A 26,717-nucleotide genomic window follows, 5' to 3' on the forward strand; every position below is an offset into this window, starting at 1 on the left:
GCTGTATTTTTTATTCTACTCAGGCTGGGAATTATGGACCAGACTCTGTAGAGATCCAAGTCCCCAAGTGCTGTCGCCATACAGCTGGCATGGGGCAGGAACCACCATCCGGAGAGCTGGGAGCACACCAGAGAGAGGGGGCTCTGTGGGTGTGGTCCTGAGAGAGGACAGTCCCAGCCCTGAGAGTCCTCTGTGGGATCTGAGAGGCATTTCAGAGAAGGTCGCCTTGGAGGAAGACCTAGACTTCCCCTTAGGCAGCTGTGCTGTCATGCTGTGTACATTGGCACAGGCCATAGGGGCAGGGCGGTGGCATGTGGGGCTGCTCCTTGGAGTCCAGGACTTAGGTGAGGCTCTGTTGAATGACCCACTCGCCACAGGGGTTGGCGTGATACAGATCTAAGGGGTAGGCACCTGAAGCCAGGTGATGTTCACCTGTGGAAGTGGGGACGGAGGAGGCTGAGGGTGGTGGGTGGGAAGACGCTGCTAGCGGTCTCGGAGCCTCACCGAGCCAGTGTACCGCCTCCACCCCTACCTGTGTGAGCCTTGGCTGCTGTAGCTCACAGCGACCCCTCTCTAGACACTTGACCTCTGCAGATGTCAGATGCCTTGCAGAGGGGCTCGTGCTGCCTCCCCCAGGGCATCCCGCAGCCGATGTTTGCCTGGTGCCCAGGTAGGAACCACCGACTTCCAGGCCTCTATAGGGAACCACACGGCCGCAGTTTGCACGCCAGAGCCCCCATGTGGCCAAGGCTGGACTTCTCTCCTTCTGGCCTTCTTCCCCTCCTCCCTCGGAAGGCTGTGCCTGAGGAGCACTCCCTCAAAGCACCTCTGCTGCAGAAATCTTATCTTAGCCTTTGCCCTTGGGCCAGTGGTTCTCAAAGTGCAGTCCCTGCACAAGCACCAGCAGCATCACCTGGGAACTCATTAGAAATGCAGATTCTCAGGGCCCAGCCGCTGTGTCTTCACAGCCCTCTAGGTGATTCCGACCCGGTGGTACAGTTGGAGAATCACTGCACTAGAGAATGCAACTGAGAACAGCTGCCCATCCTTGGCTCCCACGAAGCCAGGAGAAGAAGTCTCAGAGCGGGGCAGGTGCTTGCAGAATTCCTTAAGGAACCCCTGGCCATTGATCCAGGAGGAGCCTCTTCAGTTAGGGTGCCCCAGAGGCATCAGTCTCACTGGTGATAGGGCAACTGTCACACTAAACAGAAACTCCTGCCCTCCCCCTGCCTCAGGCCAGCTCCAGGCAAAACTCCACGCTCCTGGACAGGATCCTGAGGCTCGGCACAGGCTGACCCTTAATCCCCAAGAGGCTGGAGGGGAAGGCTCACCCCGAGTGGACTCTGGCTTCCCCCAGAGGGGCCCAGTGAACCCTCAAGGTCAAGAGCTCCCAGGGACCTGGGCTTGGACCCATTCCCCATCCGGCGCTTAGAGATATTTCTTCCAACTTCCCAGAGGAGGATGTCCGTTGCCTCCACAGGCCTGCCTGCTGCCACAAGACGGAGAGAGTGAAACCTCTGACCTTCTCTCCTAGAGGCAGTGACATCGACTGTTTATGGACCCCAAACCTGGAAGGGGAAGTCCTTACAGATTTGGGATGCCAGCTGGGAGAGGAGACATAAGAACCCTCCTGGCAGAGCTGAAGTCCCTGAAGGAGCCCGAAGGTAAGGGAGCAGCTGCTGGATGGCACTCAGGGGGCCAGCCATGGGTCCCTGTCACCAGAGCATCTGGATGGAGGCTGTGAGGAGGGGTAGGATGAGGGGTGACAGATGCAGGTAGGAACCTGCTGTGAGAGGCAAGTTCTAAGTCAAGGTGGATTAAGAATATGGTATAATTACATATGGTAATTTAAATTATCATATAGTTATTATGTAATTATCATATTATAATTATGGATATCCTGAGTTAAACTCCAGACTCTGTCCCCAGTTTGCTGTGTGGCCCTGGGCAAGTCCCTTTCCCTCTCTGGGCCTTAGTTTTCCCATCCATGCAAAGAGGAAGTAGACTAGACGCTTGCTGAGGACTGGCAATCCAAGAGTCCTTTGTGCCAACTCCATCAGGGAGGCTCCTGAGAGCTCAGCTGTTTCATATATCCTGGAGCAACTGCTGTGTATCAGCCCCACTAATCCTCTTTCAGCTCTTTGGCCAGGCTTCCTCAGGGCCTTTGCACATGCTGTTTCCTCTGCCTGGAAGCACTACCTCATTCCCCAAACTATACCAGGTGTGTTGTTCTCCATTTACATTGTTCCCTGTATGTCTTGTGAAACCAAAACAGTTTGTAACTTGGTATTTATTTTGTGGCTTTAGGCTCAGGTCTGTCTCTTCCACAGGGTGACACGCTGATAAGTCCAGCGCCCCTGTCTATTCTTTTCATGGTGATTCTAGCATTGCACATGGGACCTGGTCTATGGTAGACAGTGATTAAATATCATTATTATTTGTAGCCAAGAAGCTCTCTAAGAAGGCTGCAGAACCCAGTTCTGACCACTCCAGAAAGGGAGGAGCCAATGGCATGAGTAACTCCCCTCAGTGGCCTTCAGTTCTGAGAGGCCGACCCCTCCTTTGCCTGCTCCCTGCAGGTGAAAGGCTCCTGTCTCAAGGAAGCGCCCCTTACCACGGAGGGGAGGCTGTTTGTGTCCTCACTGCCTTCTTGACCCTGTGAGAGCCAGGACTGAAGCACTCTGTGAACCGCCTGGGGACACGGGCCAGTTCAGTGCTGGGAGTCAGGGGCACCTCCAGAGGATCTGTGATAGGCCAGGCCACCTGGATCTTTGCCACTTTGGGAGTCTACTAAGAAAGAAAAAGATCCATCCACATAGGACACGCGTGCATGCCTGGAATTCAAATGTGTGAGCATAAACACACATACACGTGCACTTACACAAATACCCATCCCAGAAGCACAAGATGCACACATACGCATGCACACCAGTCCTTTGTGCACACAGCATCTCATGTTCACATACATAAGGCCCCCCAAAGTGTGCTTACACAGACAGGCATGGAAACATACGTGTGCACATACCTTCACACTCACACACACACACGAGGAGCGCAAGCAACGCACCTACAGACGTGCATACAGTTTATAGAAATGCACATCACGTGCAACGTGTGTGACGCTGGTCAATTTCTCTGTTCGGGCCCTGCTCCGAACTCCTCCCAGCAGCGCTCCGTGTTCTCCTCCAAGGCCTCTCTTTCTCCTACCACTCATCTCTTTTTTTTTAAATTTTTTATTTATTTATTTATGATAGTCACAGAGAGAGAGAGAGAGGCAGAGACACAGGCAGAGGGAGAAGCAGGCTCCCACGTGGGACTCGATCCCGGGTCTCCAAGATCAGGCCCTGGGCCAAAGGCAGGCGCTAAACCGCTGCGCCACCCAGGGATCCCCTACCACTCATCTCTTCACCTCAATCACTGCACAGCTCACAACGCACCGCACCCCCCCACCCCACCCCACCCGCACCCCCCCACCCCCACCCCCACTCCCACCCCAAGTTTCCTCCTCGCCCGCTCGGACGGGGCCGGCGCGCCCCCTGGTGGCCGAATCGGCAGCACCTGGAGGAGGAGGGTCAGGTACGTGCTGTGGGGCAGCTGGTGCTGTGGGACAGCTGCTCCATGGCACACTCAGGCAGAGGTGTCCCCAAGAACACACCTGGAGTGAGTGGGCTAAGGCTCTGAGAAACCCCAGCCAACCCTGCACTGGCAAATTCCCAAAGACCTTCAGATCAGCGCATACCTGTCTGTTGGATCAGAACCCAGCAGACAGAGACAGATGAATCTAGGCCCCGTGGACCTGATAACAAAGAGCATTTATGCAGCTCTGAAAGAAATGGGTTCCATTCTGGGATCCTAGATTTACTGCCTGCAAGACACCTGAGCAAGACAATACACGGCGGGGGGGGGGGGGGGGAGGCAATTCTCCCATTTACTAATGTTAGCAACAAGAAAATGTTTAGGTATTCTTGGAATTTTTAGAACTCCCTACAATAAAAATTATTATAATCTAATGTGTCTTAGTAATCACATCAGCTCAGAGATGAAAGACACAGGGAAGCAAGAACTGTGGCAGTGTAGGTGGTACCGCGTGGGGGAGGAGCCGGGCCATCCACGCTCTCGGCTCTTGAACTGGGCTGGAAGGCTGAGCAGAGCTACCAGGCCCAAGCCCTTCCTGAAAACGGAAGGGAATTGCAGGCAGAGCAAACCGCATAAGCAAAAACTCAGAGGTGTGAGGTGCCGGAGGAGTGTGGAGAACCAGCTGGCATTTGGTGTGCGTAGAACACAGAAGAACACCTGGGCTTGGTGGGGGAGAAACAGAACAGTTGGAGCTTCACTTGCTGGTTTCTAGAATTAAAAAAAAAAAATGCCTATCTTACTGACTTGATGGATGAAGGAAGGGAGTGAGGGGGAAAGGTGAGTCAGTGGATGGATGAGTGGAGGGGTGGGCGGGTAGGTACATGGGTGCATGTTGGATTGATGGGTGGATGTCAGAGGCTGAGCACTTCCCAGTGCTGTGGCCCGCCAGCAGGGGTGGGCCACACTGCCTTGCCTTCGTGGGGGTCTCCAGGCCGTGGGGGTCTACTCGGCCCTCAGCCTTCAGCAGGCCTTGTATGCCTACAGCACAGAAGGAGCTCTCTTCTTACTCTTGTTCCTCGCCCTTGCCTTGGACTGTTACTCAGGGCGAGGCTTATCGTGCGCCAGGGAGTGCCTTGGTTATCTGGCTGTGGCCTGTTTTAGGCAGGCCCTGTGCTCCTGGGGCCTTCTGGGGCCTTTAGTGATGGCTTTCTCAGCATCATTAAAGCTTCCATGTAAAGGAATTCCTTGTAGAAGCTGAGGGAACACCCAGAATCTGGGGTAGACCAGACAGCTGTGGACTCTGAGAGGCATAGCAGTGGAGACAGAAAGTGGAGACAGTTCTCTGACACTAAGGCAGGGGAGGGAAGAAGACACAGGCCCACACATAGGATCCAATGGAGATCCCAGAAGAGACACAAGTAGGGATTGGAGAAATACAACTAGGGATACGTCCCTCACGCTGGCAGGAGCATCAGGGCAGCTGACCTAGAGGAGGATGGGAGCCTGTCCCTGCCACCAGGATCGACACTTCGTCCCCTCCACCCATGGTGGAGCCACAGCACTCGCTGCCCATAGCAGGTCCTGGTAGTGCACACAGTCATCTGCACCACCTCAGCCACCCCATCTGCCAAATGCTTCTCCTTGCCCTTGGGGAGTTTGGGGGCAGGAAATTTGGGGGCATCACCATGGAAATGTTCTTTAGAGTCATCTTCTTGCTTGGCTCTCAGGCCACCTCCTTCCTGAAGAATTTCAGGAGTGCCTGGGGAAGGCCACAGAACCTCCCTTGGATCTTAGCAGGTCCCAGCAATCCTTACCTTTCCCAGAACACCATGCTGCACAACCCGAGGGGACACTTGGAGGGAGCCTGCGGCTGCAATATGGGTGTCCATTTTAGCTTTGCCATCAGCCCATCAGGACCTCCCTGCGTCTCAGTCTCCTGTGGTGCACATGTGGCCCATACCCTTTCCCTTCCCTCCTCCCTCAGAGGCAAAAGAGACGTCTGAACCAGATTTCAAGTTTCTGGCAGAAAAGTCACAGCTCTGGGAAATGGGTCTTTTCCCAGATAGCCCCAGGAGAGCTGCTTTTTCTGGAGTTTGGATCTGCCAAAAATGCAAAGGAAAAAAATAGGGGAGCAGAGACAATGGGAAGAAAGGGGGGGAGTATTCTTTGTGTTTCTGGCCTCTGTGTTAGCACCTTACATGCATTTGTCATCTCATTCAGTCCTCACAACCACTCTGTAAAGTGGGTTCTATCATTGTGCCCATTTTACAGAGAAAGAGAACGCACCCAAGGTCACATAACCAGTAAGGATGAAGGGGAGGAGGGAGGGAGGGAGGGATGGAAAGCTGGAGACACGGATGGTGGATGGATGGATGGACGGATGAAAGGAAGGATGGAGGAAGAGCATACATGGAGCATCTACAAGGTACCACACCTTCTACTCTATGAGTTCTCGTGTGTTAGCTCTTGTAATTGCCAAAACAATCACACACAATGCTATTATTATCCTCATTTTACTGAAAAGAAAACAGAAATTCAAAGAGGCTGTCTTTTCTACCAGAGCCGAGGCACCGGGAGCGAGGTCCCTTGAGCCCGGCTGTCTGGTTTTGCAGACTTCCTCGGGGCCTCCAAGTCTGTGCCCGCAGCAGACGAGGGCTCCAGCAGGCCTGGGCTTCCTCACAGCTCACCCTAGAGGTCCGCCTTGGCTTTGACCCAAAGCCAGCCAAGTGCCAGAGCTAAGCAAAGGCTGCACCCCCACCCCACCCCCAGTCCTGAGCTCCTACGCCCGTAACACACAGTGGGAGTGCCCTAAAAGAGTGTTTCCCAGATTGGCATCCTCCCACTGCAGCAGAACACAGCGGGGCAATGCTTTCCCCTGCAGGCTGTGGGCCCGCAGCCCTGGGAAGTCTGCAGGGAAGAACGAGCCCCAGCCTTTCTCCCTGAGTCAGGGTTCACCCCTCTTGTTTGGACACAGAGTCCTTTCCCCGTAACACCTGTCAGCACCACACGGGACTGGCGTCCAGCAGTCCCCGCTCCGGAAAGCACGGATTTCTTTCAGGGCTCATCTGCTTGCTGTAGGGAAGAAGTCTCAGGAAAGACTCAGCCGTCCCCGTGGCCGTCACCGCACGCAGCCCCAGCCATGGTTGTTGAAGGGATGGATAAATCAATGAATGAATGAGCAGATTTAAAGACCTGATGGTGGCTGTGGGCTGAGATGGTGGAAAGAGGCAGCTCTAGTTACTGTGTCTCCTTTTCTTCTTTTTATTTCTTTTTTAAGTAAGCTCTACACTCAATGGCTCAAACTCATGACTCTGAGGTCAAGAGTGAGGTGCTCGCTCTGCTGACTGAGCCAGCCAGGTGCCCCAGTAACCTTTACGCTCAGGGCATGTCTGCTGGGTTCTGGGAGGATCGGCTGAGCAGGTGGAGGGCCTGCAGGTACTGCTTCAGGTCGGGGCTGTTTGAGGGAGGAGGGAGGGCTTGGCCTTTGGTCTCTGGTCTCTGTGGGAGGTTCAGGGACTCTCCCCTGTCAGTGTGGAGACCCCCTCTTCGGGAAGGGAGATAGCAGAGGCTGCCAAGTCCAGGGATGGCCAGGAAACCCTTCATCAGGAGACCTGGAACCGCTTCCTGGGCTGGTGTCAGCTCAGAGAGCTCTGACCAATGCTAGTCTCAAGGCTCGCTCCCTATACTGTGTGAATAAAAAGTATCATGCGCATGCACACACACATTCACATGCATGCACCCACGTGTGAGCACACACACACTCAGATGTGTGGTCCAAGAGCTATAGTCCAGGGTGAGAAATGCACTGAGCCCACAATCACCTTTAGGAGGGGAGATAGTCAAGTGCCCTGGAGACAAGGTTTAATGGAGCCCTTTGCATTTTGAGAGCTTCAACGGAAGAAGTGTCCCCAGCTGGGGTCAGGATCTCCAGGAAGCAGAGGAGGTGGGAGTTACAGAGTTCAGAGAAAGAGTTCACCAGGCCAGTCCAGATCCACCAGCTGATAGCTGGTGCAGCCTGGGGACCAGCTGTGCGGGGGGTGGGGTGGACACATGGGGTCGGGGACAGAGGCTGAGCACCGGGTCTTCATCCCTCAGATCCTGCATGGCTCGACTTCATTCTTCATTCACTCATTCATTCATTCATTCATTCATCTGCTCCTCACTCAGCAAGTATCATCCAGTGCCTGTTGGGTGCCACGCTCCAGTCCAGGGGAAACCAACGGGACCCAGATTTACAGAGCTTATGTTTCGAGGAGAAGATAATAAGTGAGCCAAGAAGTGACTAAGGATCTTCAGACGCTGATTCACACTAAGAAGGAAACAACAGGGTACTGTGATAGGCAGCGTCTGGGCGGGCCTCGGGGAGGCGCTGACCCCCAGCTGCCATCCCAGTGCCCAGTGGCAGCCCACAAGCCGTGCAAGGGGGCAGGTTTCCAGAACAGGAGGGCAGGGCACAGGGCCTGAGGGAGGAAGGAGGAGTGGGGAGGCTGGGGGCCTGGCCCAGGAGTGGGGAGGCAGGGCCCAGGCCCGGAGGAGCCCAGTCAGAGACAGGAGGGCCCTGGGGGCAGAGAATGGGAGGCACCAAGCTTTATCCCAGGCAGTGGGTCGTGGACCAGGTGGAGCTGTGTGGTGACAAGATCTGGTCTGAGTTCTGTTTGATTTTTTATTTTTTTTTAAAGATTTTATTTATTTATTCATGAGAGACACGGAGAGAGAAGCAGAGACACAGGCAGAGGGAGAAGCAGGCTCCCTGCAGGGAGCCAGACACGGGACTCCATCCTGGGAGGATCACGCCCTGGGCCAAAGGCAGACGCCCAACTGCTGAGCCCCCAGACGTCCCTGGCTCTGTTTTAAAACGAGACTGTATGACGCAAAGGCTGGAGAGGACTTCTCGAGGTCCCTGCCCTCGGCCACACTTGGAAATGGGACTGCCTGAGCCCTGCAGCTTGCCTGGGCATCACAGGGAAGGCCGGGAGGAATGCAGCAGTGAGCAGAGCCTCCGGCAGTTCCCGGGTGAACCTTTTGAGCACATCGGATACATCTTGGGGTGAACCTTGTCTCAGCTAAAAAGGCCAGTGTAGAAATCTCTCCCCAGGTTTTGTTCCGTCCCCTGCAGGGTGGAGGGGCGCCAGTGAGAAGCTGGCCCAAGGCTCTAGGGAGAGTTGCTCTACCACTTCTCTGGGCCTGTTTCCTCATCTGGAAAGCAACCAACCATCTCTGAGGGCTGATCCGAGGACGAAATGGTCTCATTGTATAAGTCACATGGCACAGGGTTTCACCCAATAAATGTTGGCAGGCTGACTCCAGGCCCACAACTCCATCCCTGCACCATACTGTGTCGCCTCCCTGCCTTCAACCCTCCTGGAACTCCCTGACCCAAACAGGACCCAAGACAGAATATGGACAATCTGGGAACTGGGTTCTCCCCTGGCTTAACTCGGGAGATGCAGCCTCGAAGATGTGGGGGGAAACCACACCATTACCTTGACCCTGGCCTGGGATCCGGGCACCCTGAATGCCTTCTGTGTCCAGCCCTCTCTTTTCCAAAATAGGACAGCAGCTATGAGAGAAGGAAGCCAGCATTTAAACCATGAAAAGTGGGATTCAAACCGGTGTGTTTATCTCCCATGAAAACCAGGCCGAGGAGAGAGCTAGGAGAAGGAGAACAGCTTTCTTGGCCACTTCCAGGAGCCAGCCATTGCTCTGAGAGCTTCATACGCATTTTTCTCATTTATTCCTTCATAAAAGGAGGATACTGTTATTATAACTCCACTACAGAGATCTTGACAGGGAGAGTCATAGAGGTTCAAAGATTCATCCCCAGTTTCTTAATTAGCAAGTGTCAGAGCCAGATTTTGAAACCAGGAGTCCCAGTTCTAAAGGCCACACTCTTACTCCCCAGGCTAGACATCTCCCAATGGTGGCCCCAGACACAGCCTCTCATGGGCAACGAGCCAAAGCTGGGGACAACATACAGCTTGAAGGACCAGTAGAACCAGGTGCTCGGGAGGGCTTTGCGATCAGCTTCTAGCAGGACATCAAGGGGCACCCTGAAAAGCCACGTTTCTGTGGGAAGTCAAGAGCAGAAGGGGCATTTCACATCCTTGAATGACAGTTGGGTTCCAACCTGCGAGATCTTCTGGGCAACTGAGTCAGATTCCTTCCCTGTGTGAAGACTGGGCTCTCTGGAGAACAGCTGAGCTCAAACTTCACATCTCTCAGGCAGAACCCTTGGTCTCAGCAGTAATGAAAATGTTAGCTGCATCCCAGACCAGAAAATCTCAGCTGGATGAAAAGGTGTTGAAAGGAAAATGTGCTGCTGCCCCACAGAGCACGGGGTAAGGTATGTACCAGTGGCCTGGGGTAGATAGTCCAGCTCTGCAGGCATGGGCCACATTCCCAAGACGTATTCTCCAGGTCTTCTTACTCATCCTGTCTTACTGTCTTCTAGGGCATGCTCCTCCTTCCAAATCCACTCTACCTTCCTTCCCCCTCCACCTGTCTACTCCTCTCTCTGCAAAACCCCTACCCCTGGTCTGTCTTATCCGCTATATTCTTTTCTTTAAAGAAACAAACAGGGCAGCCTGGGTGGTTCAGTGGTTGAGCACCTGCATTCGGCCCAAGGTGTGATCCTTAAGTCATGAGTTTGGCAGTTGTTTGTTATGAGGCAGTATTGTGGCAATAGCTGAATGATACAATGGGAAATGTCCATAATTCTATAATATTTAGTGAAAAAAAGATACACATGTAACACAGGAAGATGATGCACAGAGAGTTAATAGCACTTATATATGAATTGAATTTTTCCTTTTTGTGTTTTCTCTATTTCCCAAATTTCCTACAATGAACAAATTGTTTTCAGTTGAATAAATATACATATATGTATATATATATAACACATATATGTAACAGAATAGACATATATGGATGGATGTATATATACATATAACAAAGAGATACAGCAGCTAAGCATGCTTTAGTGGAAGATTCTCCATGCAGCTCCTTGGATGAGAAAACCATGGGTTTTTGGAGTCCTGCTGACCTGTTGCCTTCCACTTCCCTGCCTTGTTCCTCTTCAGTCTGAGCCACAGACCACACAGAGCACAATCAGGGGGATTGTGCTGAGCTCCATGAGGGCCAGAGCAGGGATCTTCTGCACATCCTGCAGGGACAAGTCTCCTGTCCAGGTCAGGCCAAATCTGCCTTTGGGAATCCTAAACTTCTAGGGAGGGAGGTAAGGACAATTGCTCAAGGGACACCTGGTTGGTTCAGTTGGTTAAGCATCAGACTCTTGGTTTTGGCTCAGGTCATGATCTCAGGGTCCTGAGATCGAGTCCTACATAGGGCTCCATGCTCAGTGTGGAATCTCCTTGAGGTTTTCTCTCTCCCTCTGCCTCTTCCCCTGTTCACTCTCTCTCTCTCTCTCTCTCTCACAAAATAAATAAACAAAATCTTAAAAAAAAAAAAAAAGGCAATCGCTCAAGCTGCATGTCTGGTATGTGTGTTGAGGCTCTCCCATCCCTTGAAGGAGGTTATGAGAAGGAAGAACAGAGTGGGTGGGAAGTGGGGCTCAGGATTCCATCCCAGGTTCAAGTTCAAGCTCTATCTCTGACTGATAGGGTTACATTCTGAGCTTCTAAATTCCCATCTCTCACCATAAAATAGTGCCTCTCTCAAAGCGTTTTGTGCAATGGGCTAAGGGATGTAAAGTGCTTAGGGAGCCACCCACATAGGAAGGCCCCAATAAACAGAAGCTATCTTTATTACTTGCATTCCAACAGAAGGGGCTGAAGGAGAGGGAGCACTGCACGGGCCTCTTATCATCGCTTCTATTCCGGTGCTTTGTTGCTCTCCTTTGCCCCATCTGTCTCCACCCTTGGCAGTGCCACCCACAGCTCCAATGCTCTTCTTCCTATTACTCTGAGTAATAACAGAATATTAATGGAAAAATAAATTATGCTCGACTGCGCCTCTGGAGGCCACAGTGGGGTCCCGCAGGCAGCACCAGCCATTCCCTCTTCCAGAGGTGAAAACCAGCAAGAGGGAGGGACTGATAAATTTGTTTAGTATCACCAGGAGGACTTGAGCAGGTTATTCCAGAAGGCCGCATTCGAGTGCCCCACGAAGGGAAAGGAAGTGTGCTCTGGTTGTAGGTAATGATGTTACGTCAATCGGCTGTGGTACAGCCTAGCACTTGCCGCGTGAGCTGTGGCATCACACCTCCTGGATCCAAAGTCTGACGTTCCCTGTGAGTTTGGGTAAATCATTTTACCTTTCTTTGTGTCAATAGTCTCACTTGTGAAGGGGGCTAATGACAGGATCTACTTCACAGGATTGTGGGGGAGATCCAATTAAATAGAGCCTATAAAACAGTGCTTCACACACAGTGAGTCCTCAATAATTATAACTATTACTTTTTTTTAGTTTACTTATTCAGGGAGTTATTGCCAACATAGCAGTATGAAATGAAATAATGAATGTAAAGTACTGGATATAATGCCTGGTCCATTGTAAAAGGTCCATATGGAATATCTTTAGATTATTTACCATCATCATTCATGGTTTAATGGATGAAATCAAATGATCAAGTCTAGCAGGTAAGATAATGTTGAGCATTAATTATCTCTGATGCTTTAGAAATAGAAAGTCAATATTTAAAATTTTATTTTGATGTCCTGTGCTTACATAAGATATTTTCCCTGGGAGAAACTAGGTAAAGAGTACATGGGAACTTTGTACTATTTTTGCAACTTCTTGCTTCTCAAAATGAGAAAGAAACATTCTACTTGGGTGAATGAAAGTGCTTTCCCATTGGGAAGGGGGCATGCTTCCTAAGCAGTGGAGAGTAAGGTCCATCGGGAAGGGCTGGGAAGGGCTGCTGGCGGCTCCGGTTCTGCCTCAAGATCAGTCAGCTCTATCACCTCTCTCTGAACTTCACTGCTCCTTTCCTGCCAGTGAGATGTGGGTGCAATGACAACACCATCTCCTAGGGTGAGGTAAGGAATCAAGCCAGTGCATGGAAATCTCTGGAACAAGGCCCAGAGCCAGCTACCTAGGGGTTATCCAACCACATCAAAATATGGTCAGAGAAGAACCTCTTCCTTTAAGTAACAGCAGGACCTGGGAAAACCTATACACGATGAGAGGGGTCAGAACAGTGGCCACCCTAGAGGGTGGGGATTAGCCAGGAAAGGTGTGGGGGAGCCTTTAGGAGTACAAGACATGTTCTAGATCTTGATCTGGTGATAGTTATACATCAAGTTGCACATGGTAAATATCTGCGCACCTTACCATGCACTGTATTTCCATCTTAAAAACCTAAATATAAATGATGGCATCCTCATTTGGAAGGAACTGTGCTGGGACAGTTGAACCTTTTGTGGGGGAGGCGCGAAAGGCAGAATCTTGGCTCTCTCTTTCACACCAGACACCACAATTAATTCAAAAAATAACTAGAAACAAAACACGTAGGTGAATAGTTACCAGTTTGCTGGATGAAGCATAAAAACTTTCTAAGGGTAAAAATAAAGAAGAATGCAAATGAACAAACATAAGGTGAAGAAGGAGCATTAAAGGCCTGTAGCTCCCTGCTCCCCAGTCCCTGGCACAGGCAGTTACTCAGCAGGTGGCTGTGGTAGGAGCTCAGTGAATGAAAGGTTCAACCCCTGTGTGCTGGGTGCCTGGCAGCTCGGCAAGGGTGAGGAGGGCGAGGCAGGCAAGGGCGAGGCAGGAGGGCTGAAGGATGGGCTTGGCCACCAGCCCTCTGGACAGCGTGCTCACCACAGGGAACCCTTGCCCCAGGTGCAGAGGCCTCCGAGCACCTTCCGAGGGGAAGGCACCCTCCCTCCCGGCCTCCGTCTGGAGGTCCCTCAGGCTCAGCAGTTGGAAATTGGGCAGAAGGGGTTGGGGCCCCTGGGTGGCTCAGCGGTTGAGCTTCTGCCTTTGGCCCAGAGCGTGACCCCGGGATCTGGGATCGAGTCCCACATCGGGCTCCTGCAGGGAGCCTGCTTCTCCCTCTGCCTATGTCTCTGCCTCTCTCATGAATAAATAAATACAATCTTTAATTTAAAAAAAAAAAAAAGGAAACTGAGCAGAGAGGCAGTGAGTCAGGACTGGCTGCCTCCCCATTGACTCCAAGCCCAGAGCCCCAAGAAGCAAATTCCCAGGCTTGTGCCCTTGCACAGGCCCACGAGACTCAGTAGCAATCGCCTACGATTAGGGCCTGAGATCGTGACCCCAGGAATCAAGCTCTTAGGCTGAGGATTCAGGCCTTTGGCTGAGCAAACGGCAGGAAGGAAGAGCGGGATGCTTAGAGGCGCGCCCCTTCTCTTACTTCACAGCGCCGCCCCGTGGGGCAGCTGGAGAATGCCCATGCCTGAGGAATGAAGGCCACTTACCCGGAGGAGACTTAGAAGCCCGGGACCTGGTATTTTGATAGGGATTGCATTAAACGTGTAAATTGCCCTGGGTAACATTGACATTTTCACGATATTAATTCTTCCAATACATGAGCATGGAATATTTTTCCATCTCTTTGTGTCTTCCTCAATTTCTTTCAGAAGTGTTCTATAGTTTTTAGGGTATAGATCATTTACCTCTTTGGTTAGGTTTATTCCTAGGAATCTTATGCTTTTTGAGTGCAATTGTAAATGGGATTGACTCCTTAATTTCTCTTTCTTCAGTCTCATTGTTAGTGTATAGAAATGCCACTGTGGACTTTCTTCAGAGAGTTAGAACAAATTATTTTAAGATTTGTGTGGAATCAGAAAAGACCCCGAATAGCCAGGGGAATTTTAAAAAAGAAAACCATAGCTGGGGGCATCACAATGCCAGATTTCAGGTTGTACTACAAAGCCGTGGTCATCAAGACAGTGTGGTACTGGCACAAAAACAGACACATAGATCAATGGAACAGAATAGAGAATCCAGAAATGAACCCTCAACTTTATGGTCAACTAATATTTGATAAAGGGGGAAAGACTATCCACTGGAAGAAAGACTCTTCAATAAATGGTGCTGGGAAAATTGGACATCCACATGCAGAAGAATGAAACTAGACCACTCTCTTTCACCATACACAAAGATAAACTCAAAATGGATGAAAGATCTAAATGTGAGACAAGATTCCATCAAAATCCTAGAGGAGAACACAGGCAACACCCTTTGTGAACTCGGCCACAGTAACTTCTTGCAAGATACATCCACAAAGGCAAAAGAAACAAAAGCAAAAATGAACTATTGGGACTTCATCAAGATAAGAAGCTTTTGCACAGCAAAGGATACAGTCAACAAAACTAAAAGACAACCTACAGAATGGGAGAAGATATTTGCAAATGACGTATCAGATAAAGGACTAGTTTCCAAGATCTATAAAGAACTTATTAAACTCAACACCAAAGAAACAATCCAATCATGAAATGGGCAAAAGACATGAAGAGAAATCTCACAGAGGAAGACATGGACATGGCCAACACACACATGAGAAAATGCTCTGCATCACTTGCCATCAGGAAATACCACAATGAGATCCCACCTCACACCAGTGGGAATGGGGAAAATTAACAAGACAGGAAACCACAAATGTTGGAGAGGATGCGGAGAAAAGGGAACCCTCTTGCACTGTTGGTGGGAATATGAAATGGTGCAGCCACTCTGGAAAACTGTGTGGAGGTTCCTCAAAGAGTTAAAAATAGACCTGCCCTACGACCCAGCAATTGCACTGTTGGGGATTTACCCCAAAGATTCAGATGCAATGAAACGCCGGGACACTTACACCCCGATGTTTATAGCAGCAATGTCCACAATAGCCAAACTGTGGAAGGAGCCTCGGTGTCCATCGAAAGATGAATGGATAAAGAAGATGTGGTCTATGTATACAATGGAATATTCCTCAGCCATTAGAAACGACGAATACCCATCATTTGCTTCGACGTGGTTGGAACTGGAGGGTATTATGCTGAGTGAAATGAGTCCATCGGAGAAGGACAAACATTATATGGTCTTATTCATTCGGGGAATATAAGTAATAGTGAAAGGGAATAGAAGGGAAGGGAGAAGAAATGGGTAGGAAATATCAGAAAGGGAGACAGAACATGGAAGACTCCTAACTCTGGGAAATGAACTAGGGGTGGTGGAAGGGGAGGAGGGCGGGGGGTGGGGGTGACTGGGTGGCGGGCACTGAGGGGGGCACTTGATGGGATGAGCACTGTTATTCTGTTATTCTGTATGTTGGCAAATTGAACACCAATAAAAAATAAATTTATTATTTAAAAAAATAAAAAATAAATACAAGTATTTCATTCCTAAAAAAAAGAAGCCCGGGACCTGAGCTGCGGCTTTTCATTTCATTGCATACCCCAGGCCCCATTCTCTGAAGACACGCCCTCTGCAAATTACCAGAAGCTCCCAGTTAGACTCAGGAAGCCCTGGGACATAGGAGCCATTCCCAACCCCTTCACAGATGGAGCAGCTGAAGCTCAGAGATCTTGCCCAAGATCCCATAGTTGCTAAAGACCTCCATGTAAAATGGGAGCACAGTGGCCTGCAAGCACGCAGGTAGCATGCACGTCCCAGCGCGCAGGTGCACACAGACGCACGTGTGTGCGCCAACACAGCCCTCCACCAGTATCACTGCAGGAGGTGGTGGCATGAATGCCACTTATTCACCATTGAGCTGAAGAAGCCAAAGATGTCCCTGACATCTCTGACAGGTGCCTTGTGTTGTCTTCCGGTTGAGCAGACATAGATGTCTAGCCGGCAGCACACAGCAACCTCCTGGGTTGGTGTCAGGGTGTATGGGAGCCCCTGCTGCTCACTGTCCAAGCCCTGGCCACCGAGGAGGTCTGACAAGCCTGTGTCCTGCAGCCACTGGGATTTGGCTCCTCCTCCTACCAACAGAGGAGAACACCCAGATGAACACACACAGCTACATGCTCAGCCACATGCACTAACCAAAGCCACATATAAGAATGCATACTCACATGGACGCAAGGGGCATCCACATATCTGATCACCAGAGACCCCCTAACACCAACTAAACTCGTCAATGGGGAGATCTAATAGGATGCCAGAGAAGACAGGGGATGCTGATGGGATTAACCACTATCTGGATGTAACCACTTCCTGGATGCCACTCCTGGGAAACAGAGCAGGCTGGGGAAGGCCTCCTGTATGCTCTGATTCTGAAATGTAGCAATGAGCTCACTCCCCCTCCCAGATCTGGCCGTGACCACAGAACCACGTGGACGCTGCTGTGTAGAGTGCAGGCAAGCAGGTGGTGCGCACTTGGAAAGTCTCTTCCTAGTCAAGACCTTATTTATAATGGAATACACCCCTCCGCTATGCTTCACCACCGTCCTACAGCAAAACCTTTCATCCAAATCAGTCCTGAGTCCCACTTCCACAGATTCCACCAGGAGTTCAGGCTCTGGGCCTGGGAATCTGCACTTGGAACAACCTCCCCAGGTTACTGGAGCATCTGGGAAACACTGGCCTGGTTAGTTCCTTCCTTATGACAGGGAAGAGATGAGAGCTCAAAGAGGAAGTCGCACACACATGTGAGCAGACGGGGTGGGGGAAGGGGCTGTATATGGTTGTACAGTGTGACCAAGCTAGTCCACCAGGTGCTGGTGGTTTAAAAAACCTAAAACTGCTTTTATGACAGCATGGATTGCACACATAAGCCAGACATGCCAGTCTTCCAACATTTTCCCTATACTTGGGCACCAAGCAAATGCTTCCAGGGTAGCCACAGCTTTGTGGGTCCTCCCCTAACACGGGCTGGCTGGTGGAGGCACTGATTCCATTGCAATGCCAGGAGTTTTTCCCTCCTGCTAACCACAGGTCATTTGCGTGGGATCTTTTCAACAAACCAGTGTTTCCTGAAATCAAGACATTTACCTATTGCCTTTATAATTTTTTTATGATTTTATTTATTTATTCATGAAATACAGAGAGAGAGACAGAGTCAGAAACAGAGGCAGAGGGAGAAGCAGGCTCCACGCAGGAAGCCCAATGTGGGACTTGATCCTAGGACCGCTGAATCAGGACCCAAGCCAAAGGCAGACGCTCAACCGCTGAGCCACCCAAGCATCCCGCCTTTATAATTTGTATCTGTATATAATTAGTCATGTACAATTGTTTACTTAATATTTTCCCTTAATCCGGGGTCACATTTTACCTTACGCCTATTCTTTTAAACACTCGATATCCCAACCATTAAATGGAGCATCTACCACCACTTCTGTAAGTAGAAGTTAATGAAAACAACGACTATGTTAACATTTTTGGTCTCGTGGCTCCCGGAGGCTCCCACTGCCCTGTGAGTCTAAAAAAGCTCCTGTTTCTATTTAGTTATCCACATGGGTTTCTCCATTATCCACTCTGGCTTCAACCCCTGTTCTGTGTGAAATTGGATTGCTGGCCAGGTCACGATGGCCGGCCGCTTTCCTGCAGTGGGGGAATCTCCCCAAATCACTGTTTCGGTGCCCAGTGATGTGTAGTCCGTACTTAAGATGCTGCAGCAGACCTTGAGGGACCCATGTCTCCCATACAACCACATGTTCTGGAAACCATGGGCTAGTGTAGTTGAATTATATGCCCAACCAAGGAGATTTCCATGGGATGCTCTCTCCATTCCCTCATTCACTGAGCAACTATGGATGGAGTATGAGAATGTGCTTGGCTCGGGTCCAGGCACTGAGGAGGTAGCGGTGAAGAAGATGGACAATGTCCCCAGCCTTGTGGAGCTGACGTTCTGGGTCCTGAGTGAGAACTGCATGGCTGAGCCCTGTCAACCCCCAGAGCGGTGAGATAGCCTCATCATCATCATCGTCGTCATTATCATCACAGTGACTGCTGCTTTACACTGCTGAGTTTGGGGTGCCCATGCAGTAACAGGTAACAGGGACACATGGTTGTCCCCCTCACACAGAGAGGGATAGGGAGACACTTATATTTGAGCAGAGCACTTGGAGTTCCACTGGAAAGTCAGCTCCACAAGGGGACAGACTTCCCTTTGTGTTGGCTGTTGTATAGCTTCAGTGCCCCAAACAGTACCTGGCATGTAATAGGCACTCATCAATATTTGCTAAATGAATTAATCTAAGCAAGGCATCTGATTTACATCATAAAAAGATAATTTTGATTGGTGCACGGAAAAAGGGGACAGCAGATGGCCAGGAGTAAGGGCAGGGAAGTCAGTGAAGAGAATACTGCACCAGTCCAGATGCGAGGGAAAGCCCTTTCCTGTTCTGGTTTCCATCAGGCTCCTCCTATAGCATCTCCCCCTGTAGAAGGCAGGGCACGCAGCAGGACCCAGCCAGGGGCCTCACCTAGTGGGAGCTGGCCTTCACCCCGGCTGCTGTTCTCTTGCTTCGGCTCATCTCTCTATTGGATCCGCTCCACCTCCATCTAAATGCTGTCCGTGGACGAGCTTTCCACCAAGCTATTATTTAAAAAACTAAGACATAAACAACAATACACTAGAAAAGAAAAGAATGCAGCTGGAGGCTGCATTCCTCCAGCCACAGGAATTGGTTCATGGAAGGTAACACACAGAATACTTGCTGCGAGTTCTGAGATAGAGACAACCAGCTGGCTCTGGCCCTGGATGCACAGCGAGTAGCCCTAAGGAGGCGGTGGCCATACAGTGGGGATCCAGGCTCAGAACAAAGTGGATCTCATACTCGACATAAATAGAAAATTTTAAAGCTTGGTCCTAGATGATGTCATTGTGCAGTTGAGTCACAAGAGGGTCACCTACACGGTGCATTTTACTGGAAAGATCCTTGTTGAGGAGGTAGCATGGTTTTTTAATCCATCCCCCCTGACAGAGGCTTGGGTTTTTTCCATCTGTCAGTATCACGACAAGCATCCTCATGTTCATTATCCTGTTCCCTGTGTGGAGGTACCAGGAGAACAGAGGGCCAGAAGCAGATTTGCAGAATCAAAGGGTTTGTGAGACTGTGACGCCTCTTGCCAAATTGCCTTCCAAAAAAGGATTGTTCTATTGGATTTGTTTGTTGTGATTGCTGTTGCAGCCTGGACAGGGTGCTGGTTTTGTTCCTGCTACCTGCCTGGCCTCTGTCTTGCGGGGTTCTGTGCCTTGGAGTCCCTGGGGCTGCATTTTGCCCACAACTTGAGATCCCACCTGTCAGTGTTCCCTCAGCTTCTGGAGATGTGATCCAGTATCCTGGTCCAGTGTCATGGATATGTGACCTGAGCAGTCACAGGTCCCCTGCTTAGAAGGGCCTCCTGCTTGGTTTCACCATCATCATGGGATTCTTGATAATGTTTGAACAAGGGTCCCCATGTTCATGTGGTGCATGCATGGCTTGTGCCTTTTTCCCAAGTGTCCTGCCCACACACTGAGCTCAACTCCAAGTGATACATACTCACATCCTGAAACATACTCAAATGTGGTAAAGTAGAGAAATCTTAGGTCCACCAGGGCCCAAAGGAAGAGGCAGGGCACCAGCTCTTCCTGGGTAACGGCTTGGCCATTTTCACCGAGCAGAAGCTTAACTGGAGACCGATTCCCAGTTAATTATAAAATTGGCTGTTCCACTCTATTTATGCTTTTTGAGAAAGCTGCTAGTCGGCGCACCTCCTGCGAATCTGTTTGGTCCCCCATGCTGGCACACAGTTTGGTTTCTTTAGCTGTTTTGCGATTCGCTTGAAAATTGCCGGCATCTGTGTGTTTTTGTGACAATTTGAAAACCTCAGTGACTAAACCCAAACAGAAGTCAACTGTGTCACCATTTCAACAGCTAAGCAATGAGAGAGGAACAATCATTTCTCTGGGTGAACATCCTAAGGGGGTCAGACAGGGGCACAAGAAAGAAGAGATGAAATAAAACCCCAACGGTTCTAAAGGTGTTGTTGTGCCAAGATCACAGTGTACAGCGTGGCCAACAAATCTTCAGTTTAGCAGAACTACGGGCGCTCAGCGCATCCACAAAATTCATTCTGAGCTTCGCAAACAGTCAATTTTTTTGTTTTGTTTTCAACAGTTTATTGATGTATAGTGTGTGCAGAAAAGTGCACAGATGTCTCTGGTTGTAATTTGGTTTTTAGGCATTTACCGAGCACGTACTACATGCTCACTAAGCGATGGTTAACCACATCAGACAGTTCAGAAGTTAAGAACTTTGGCTCAAATGTCAGACGGGTCTGACTTTGTATCCTAGATCTGTCATTTATTAGTGAAGTAACCTTGGAGAGCTTCAGCTTCCCCATCTTCACATGGAGACCACCTCGTGTGGTTTAAGAGCTACTCCAGTCAGCCAGCCAGTGTGTATTGAGCTCCTGACACAGCCAGTCATTAGAAAGCTAATGTACGCCAAGTGCTGGAACAGAAGTCCTCAGTGATTGGCAGCTTGATAAATACATGTTGCTTCTGGGTGCTTCCCACCTGACATTCAGAGGGACAAGAGACTTGCCCGAGGCTGCCCAGGTGATGAGCTGTTTCTAGCTCCTGTCCTGCAGTGAGGAGCCAGAGGCTTACAAGCCCAGCCTGTGACAAAACATGCCATCGGGTCAGATGGTCGGGGCAGCACTCACAGCTGCTCAGAGCTCTCCCGAATGCGAAGTTTCTCCCCACACGCCAGCTGGTCGTCCCCCCAAGCGTCCTGTGGGAGAAGGCAGCGTCCTGGAAGTCCTCAGCTCCAGTCCGTATCCTCTAATACTTACTCGGTGTAACCATGGATGTGTCCCTTTCGGGATCATGATCTGAGCCAAAGGCAGACACCCAACTGAGCCACCTAGGTGCCCTGGAATTGGGTTTAGAGCCAGTTGCTAAAATGCCGACATCAGCTGCTGGTTCAGGGTGGAATGAGGACAGATAAATGCTGGGTGCTCAGAGGTGCCTGGTTACACCCGGTCATAACCACCCCTGATTTCAAAGAGGGCACAGAAGAAGGTACAAGAAGGGAAAAGCCACAGACATTTGGCATTTCCGTGGTTTGATTCCTGGGCTGCAGGAGGAGGCTTCTGGTAGCAACTCAGCTGTTTTTGGTCCTAGTACTATATTTTACAATGTTTGAAAATGTCTTCCCAACAAAGAGTTCTAAGTGTGCAGCTTGTGTTGTCCTCTGTCATATGAGTTAGTACTGGGCAGATCAAATTATTGTTCTCAATTCATTATTCCTCCTTATACTTACAGACGTTGACCCCACCCATCCATTGACTTGGGCTTTGGGCACATGCCAGGCTCTGGCCAATGGAATTTAGTGGACATGAGATAAACCGAGGCATGAAATGTGCCTGCATGATGGGGCTGGCCCTCTTGTACTTCCCATCAATCACCATAGGAAGAACTGTCCCTGGATGGCTGCAGCCCGAGTCCCAGAATGAACACATGGCACAGACCAGAGACCAGCCAGCAGGAGAAGCAAGTTCAGCCAGACCCACAGCTTGCAATGGAGCCACCAGCAGAGCCTGGGCCAGATCAGTGACCCCTCAGGCAGCCAGCAGACACATGGCTTGAATAACGAATGTTGCTTTCATGAACGATTGCCATTGAGTTTGGGATCATTTGTTACACAGCAATAGCTGATACAGACAGTGTATTATTGAACAACCTAAACAGCTTGGCCAGAGAACTAGTGAGTCCACTCTCTCCCACTCACACACATTTCCAGATGCTAGGTGCACATGCCGCGTGCACACTCCATGTCCCACCCTCCCCCCAACTCCCAGATGAAATGACATTCTAGGTTCTGAGTCAAGAGAAGGGTGGGAATCGGATCTCTCAGAGCAGAGGCTGAAGGCAATGGGTACATCAGGGAACGTGTAGGTCCATATTTTCCCATGCACATGGTCATGTGTGATAATGTGGGCTTATGGAGGGTCTTTCCTCTGTTGCTTTAGAACTTGCATGGAAGTCTGAACTCTCTGTGCCCACACAAGTATTCTATGTAACTTAGTCTATGACTGTGATGTGGATGTGCCCCTTTGGATGTAACATCTTTATGCAGTGCACAACCGGAACATCAGTACACAGCACTTTTGCTATTTATGAAGCAGTCCCTGGGAGAATGGGGGCAGGGCAGGAATAACATATAATAAAAGGCAAATCCTGTGTTTATATTTTGAGTATCATGTTAACTGAGCTCTTAAACTACCTGTAAGGCAACAACTTTCCCCTTAAGACGGGATTGCTAGACTTTGAGATTTAGACTGACCTTCCTAAAGGTCACCACTGCATAAATGTGGTGAACATTTCTGGGATGGCTAGGGGAGATGAAAGTTCTGCCCAAGACCTCTGGGATGATGAATGTGCCCAACCAGAAGATCCGGATCGACACCAAGCTCCACCTGAAGTGGCAGAGTGGCCACCCTCTTGTGTCTTAAACACTTAATACAGCTTGCCATCATTTGAACATAAGGAGGTCTTATCTTTAAAAATCCCACAGTTACAATTTCTCTTGAAAAGAAATAAGAAGAGATGATAATCCTGAGACCCCAAACCTAAGAAGCTGGGTGATGGCCACCCCTTCCAGTGAGCTTCCAGCCAGCAGTGAGACCCTGCTCTGCTTTCCAGAGAGGGTCTGAAAGTTCCCAGGGGGTGGAGGTTTGCCTCCATCCTTCCTGTAAGCAAGGTCATGGACACTAGCTTGTCCCCACCTGAGCCACTTAATCAGATTATTTTATATGCTAGGCAACATCTGGAATCGTGTTGGTCATGTGTGGCTACTAAGCACTTGAAATGTGGCTAGTATGACTGCAGAGCTGAATTTTTTTAATTTTATTTCATTTTAACCTTGTGAGTGAGTCTGAGGGACCAGACAGGGATGAAGCCCTGCGGGTAGAGGCAGGTGATTACTGTCCAGAGAAGCAGCATGGAAGCGTGAATACTATAGATAGAATACTACCCTCCCCACAAAAAAGGTGCCCAGGTCCTAATCCCCAGGATCTATATGTTCTGCTACATGGTGAGGTGGGGATTAAGACTTCCATTAAGATGGAAGTGTGCCTGGGTGGCTCAGTCACTTAAGCATCTGCCTTCAGCTCAGGTCATGATCCCAAGGTCCTGGGATTGAGCCCTGCATCTGGCTCCCTGCTCCTTGGGGAGCCTGCTTCTCCTTTTCCCTCTGCCTGCCACTCCCCCAGCTTGTGCTCTGTCAAATAAATAAATAAATAAATAAATAAATAAATAAATAAATAAATAAAACCTTAAAAAAAAAAAAAGATTGCAGATGGAATTTAGGTTGCTAACCAGCCAACCTTGAAATAGGGAAACTACGCTGGATTATCTAGGTGGGGCCCATGTGACCACTAGGGTTCTTAAATGGGGAAGAGGGAACCAAAAGAGTGAAAACCAGAGACACAGTAGCATGAGAAGGACTTGAGTGGCACACTTTGGAGGTTGAAGGGGACCACAAGCTAAGGAAGGCAGACGGCTTCTAGAAGCTGGTGAACGGGCTCTCTCCTAGAGCTTCCAGAAAGGAATATAGCCCTGCCAACACATGATTGCCCTGGGAGACCCCCTTTGGACTTTTGGCCTCCAGAACTCTAGGATAATAAATCTGTATTGTTTAAGCCACTTAAATTATGGCAGCAATAGGAAATAATTAGCACAGTGGCTTAGGGTCCAGGGCCTGGAGTCAGACTGGGTCTGTCCTCTTGATGTGTGACCCTGGGAAAGTATCTTAGTTAGGCTCTTGGCTCCTCCTGCTAAATGAGGGTGGTGATGATGATAACATTATACATAGAGTTGTGAAGAAGAAGTAAAGTAATGCATACAAATCGTTTGGCTTCTACTAAGTGCTCCAGTAAATGTCTAAAAGCAAAACTGTGCTTCAACACAGCCTACAAACTACCTAAGATGGGGCAAACAGCCCAGAGGGACAGAACAGTAACCAGAGTAGGATGGGGCTCAGAAGAGAAGGCTTCCTGGAGGAGGCAATGTTGGCACTCAGTTTTATTTTTTTTTTTAAAGATTTCATTTATTTATTCATGAAAGACACACACACACAGAGGCAGAGACACAGGCAGAGGGAGAAGCAGGCTCCCCACAAGGAACCCAATGAGGGGACTCGATCCTGGATCCCACGATCAGGACCTGAGCCAAAAGCAGACATTCAACCACTGAGCCATCCAGGAGTCCCAGGACTCAGTTTTAAAGGGTCAGTGAACACTAGGGAGGAAATGAGATGTGCAGAGCTCGCAGGACAGGAAGCAGGTTACTACGCTGGTAAGTACAAAGGAATTTTCCCGGGGGGGGGTGGGGAGAGATGGGAACCAACATTAGGGTTTGATGAAAATGAAATTGGGAAGAAATAAAGGGTTGTGGGGAACAACTCCCCAAGCAAAATAAAATCCAGAAGCCATTAACCAGCAACATCTGAGGTTGGATTACAACAAAATTCAAAACTCCTGTGTAACAAAGATACCATAAACAAAGCTAGTGACCAGCTGATAGGATATTTGCAACAAATGATAAAGTTACTATCAAGTTTATATAAAGAGTTCCTAGAAATCGATAAGGAATGAAATACCTTCAAAAAACATCTGATAGAAAAGTACACAGCACATTTGAATTAACAGCCGCTGGAGATAAAAGGTAAACGCTCATTATGAAAAGATGTGATTAAGGAAACGTAAATTAAAACAACGAAATGTTTTCACCCACCAATTGGCAAACACCAAAAAGATCACTAATACCCAGGAAAATACCCAAGAAAAAGACATTTCACATTCTGTGAGCATCTGCTGGCCATCGTGGGTGGAGCTGGCAATGCCCAATGGGAGGGGAGTAGGAGGAGTGGGGAATCCTTGAGCTGTGAAGGGTCCCAACCTAACCCCCTCAGCATAATGAGAGGCTTCTCCTTTTGTTTCACTGTGAGGCAAGAGAGGAAATATGGAGCCCATCAGAAGGGACCTGCCCTTTGTTGGTTTGTAAGCTAGGTGAGCCCTGGAGAGAACCTGCCTGTCAGCACTTCTGCTGCAAAGGTGGTCGGCAGCACCAGGGCTGCCACCGTCCCAGAGAACACAGCACCCAGGTGGCAGTTCCGTGGTGGACTTACAGGAAGGCGTGTGTGAGCTGCAGCAGCTATCAGAATGGCACTTGTTGAAAATGAAGGAACAGGTTCAGAAGGGCGAAGTAAGTGGAGGACTCAGGGCTCAAATACTGATCTTTCTAACACTCGGAGGAGTCAGGAGGCCTGAATTTACCTCTGTTTGAGTCCTTCCAGAGCATTCCCTTGGACTGCTAATGTTTGGTGCACACAGTGCGCTCCCCACGTCCATGCTCCATGCTAGACACTTCACATGCACTCACCTCGTTGCATCCTCATAGCAGAGAAGGCAGGAACTGTTGCTGCATCCATCTTGCAGAAAAGGAAGCTGAGGCTCAGAGAGTTTAAGTAACTTCCCTGGAGCCCCACACAGCTGGTAAGCAGGGAAGCTAGACTTTGAGATTTAGACTGACCTTCCACCACTGACGCTTTGAAACCGTGTGCGGGTGATCTTTTGGTGCTTGGGTTCACATACAGGGGCGTGTACCTGGGGCCTTGAAGAAACAGGATATCTGGAGAGATAGGTGACATTAACCCATGACAGAGACCTCAGAGCTACACATGAGCAAAGCATGAATTCAGGCAGACTTTGTAAAACTGACTTTTTCCACAAGTTCTCTGCGTGCAACTGGCTGAGTTGCTTAACCCACTGTGTTAACGGGACCTGAGTGTTGCCCTGGACTCAAAATGGTCTTTCTGCCTCTGTGATCTATCAGACACTCAGCATGTGAAAAGTGCTCAACTGTACTTGTAAGAAAGCTGAGCTAAAAACAAGATACAATTAGCATAGACTAAAAAGAACGACGTTGTCCAGTCAAGAATGTCAATATATAAAACCAAACTCGAGCCCACCCAGTGAGGCTATAATTAGAAATAAAGAAAAGAGAGAAAATTATACTATTATAAACTCATTATATAAGTTAAAGCATGCGCCTATATAATTTTGATGGACAAAAATGTTGGGGACACTTGAATATGTGTGACATCTTACTTGTGTCTCAATACTCAAAAAATATAGGGGCACCTGGGTGGCTCAGTGGTTGATCATCTGCCTTCAGCTCAGGGCGTGATCTGGGATCCTGGGATCAAGTCCCACTTCTGGCTCCCCCGCAGGGAGCCTAC

General features: G+C 49.5%; 1 protein-coding gene across 1 annotated transcript; it reads right to left on the bottom strand.

Annotated features, from left to right (window-relative positions):
* Window positions 1-340: 340 nt before the first annotated feature.
* On the bottom strand, window positions 341-25,907 carry ARHGAP40 (Rho GTPase activating protein 40). The gene is given in 21 exon segments (XM_041732371.1): window positions 341-432; window positions 1,427-1,486; window positions 2,608-2,662; window positions 2,665-2,787; window positions 5,119-5,172; window positions 5,175-5,239; window positions 5,242-5,335; window positions 6,953-6,987; window positions 6,990-7,037; window positions 8,531-8,623; window positions 8,626-8,686; window positions 9,060-9,090; window positions 9,092-9,136; window positions 9,552-9,642; window positions 10,619-10,679; window positions 10,682-10,798; window positions 16,243-16,460; window positions 18,909-19,036; window positions 21,139-21,206; window positions 25,518-25,630; window positions 25,859-25,907. Coding segments are annotated over 21 exon segments (1,701 nt in total).
* Between the last annotated feature and the right edge of the window lie 810 nt (window positions 25,908-26,717).

This window comes from Vulpes lagopus, chromosome 18 (assembly GCF_018345385.1).
Source record: "Vulpes lagopus strain Blue_001 chromosome 18, ASM1834538v1, whole genome shotgun sequence".
NCBI classification, from domain to species: Eukaryota; Metazoa; Chordata; class Mammalia; order Carnivora; family Canidae; genus Vulpes; species Vulpes lagopus.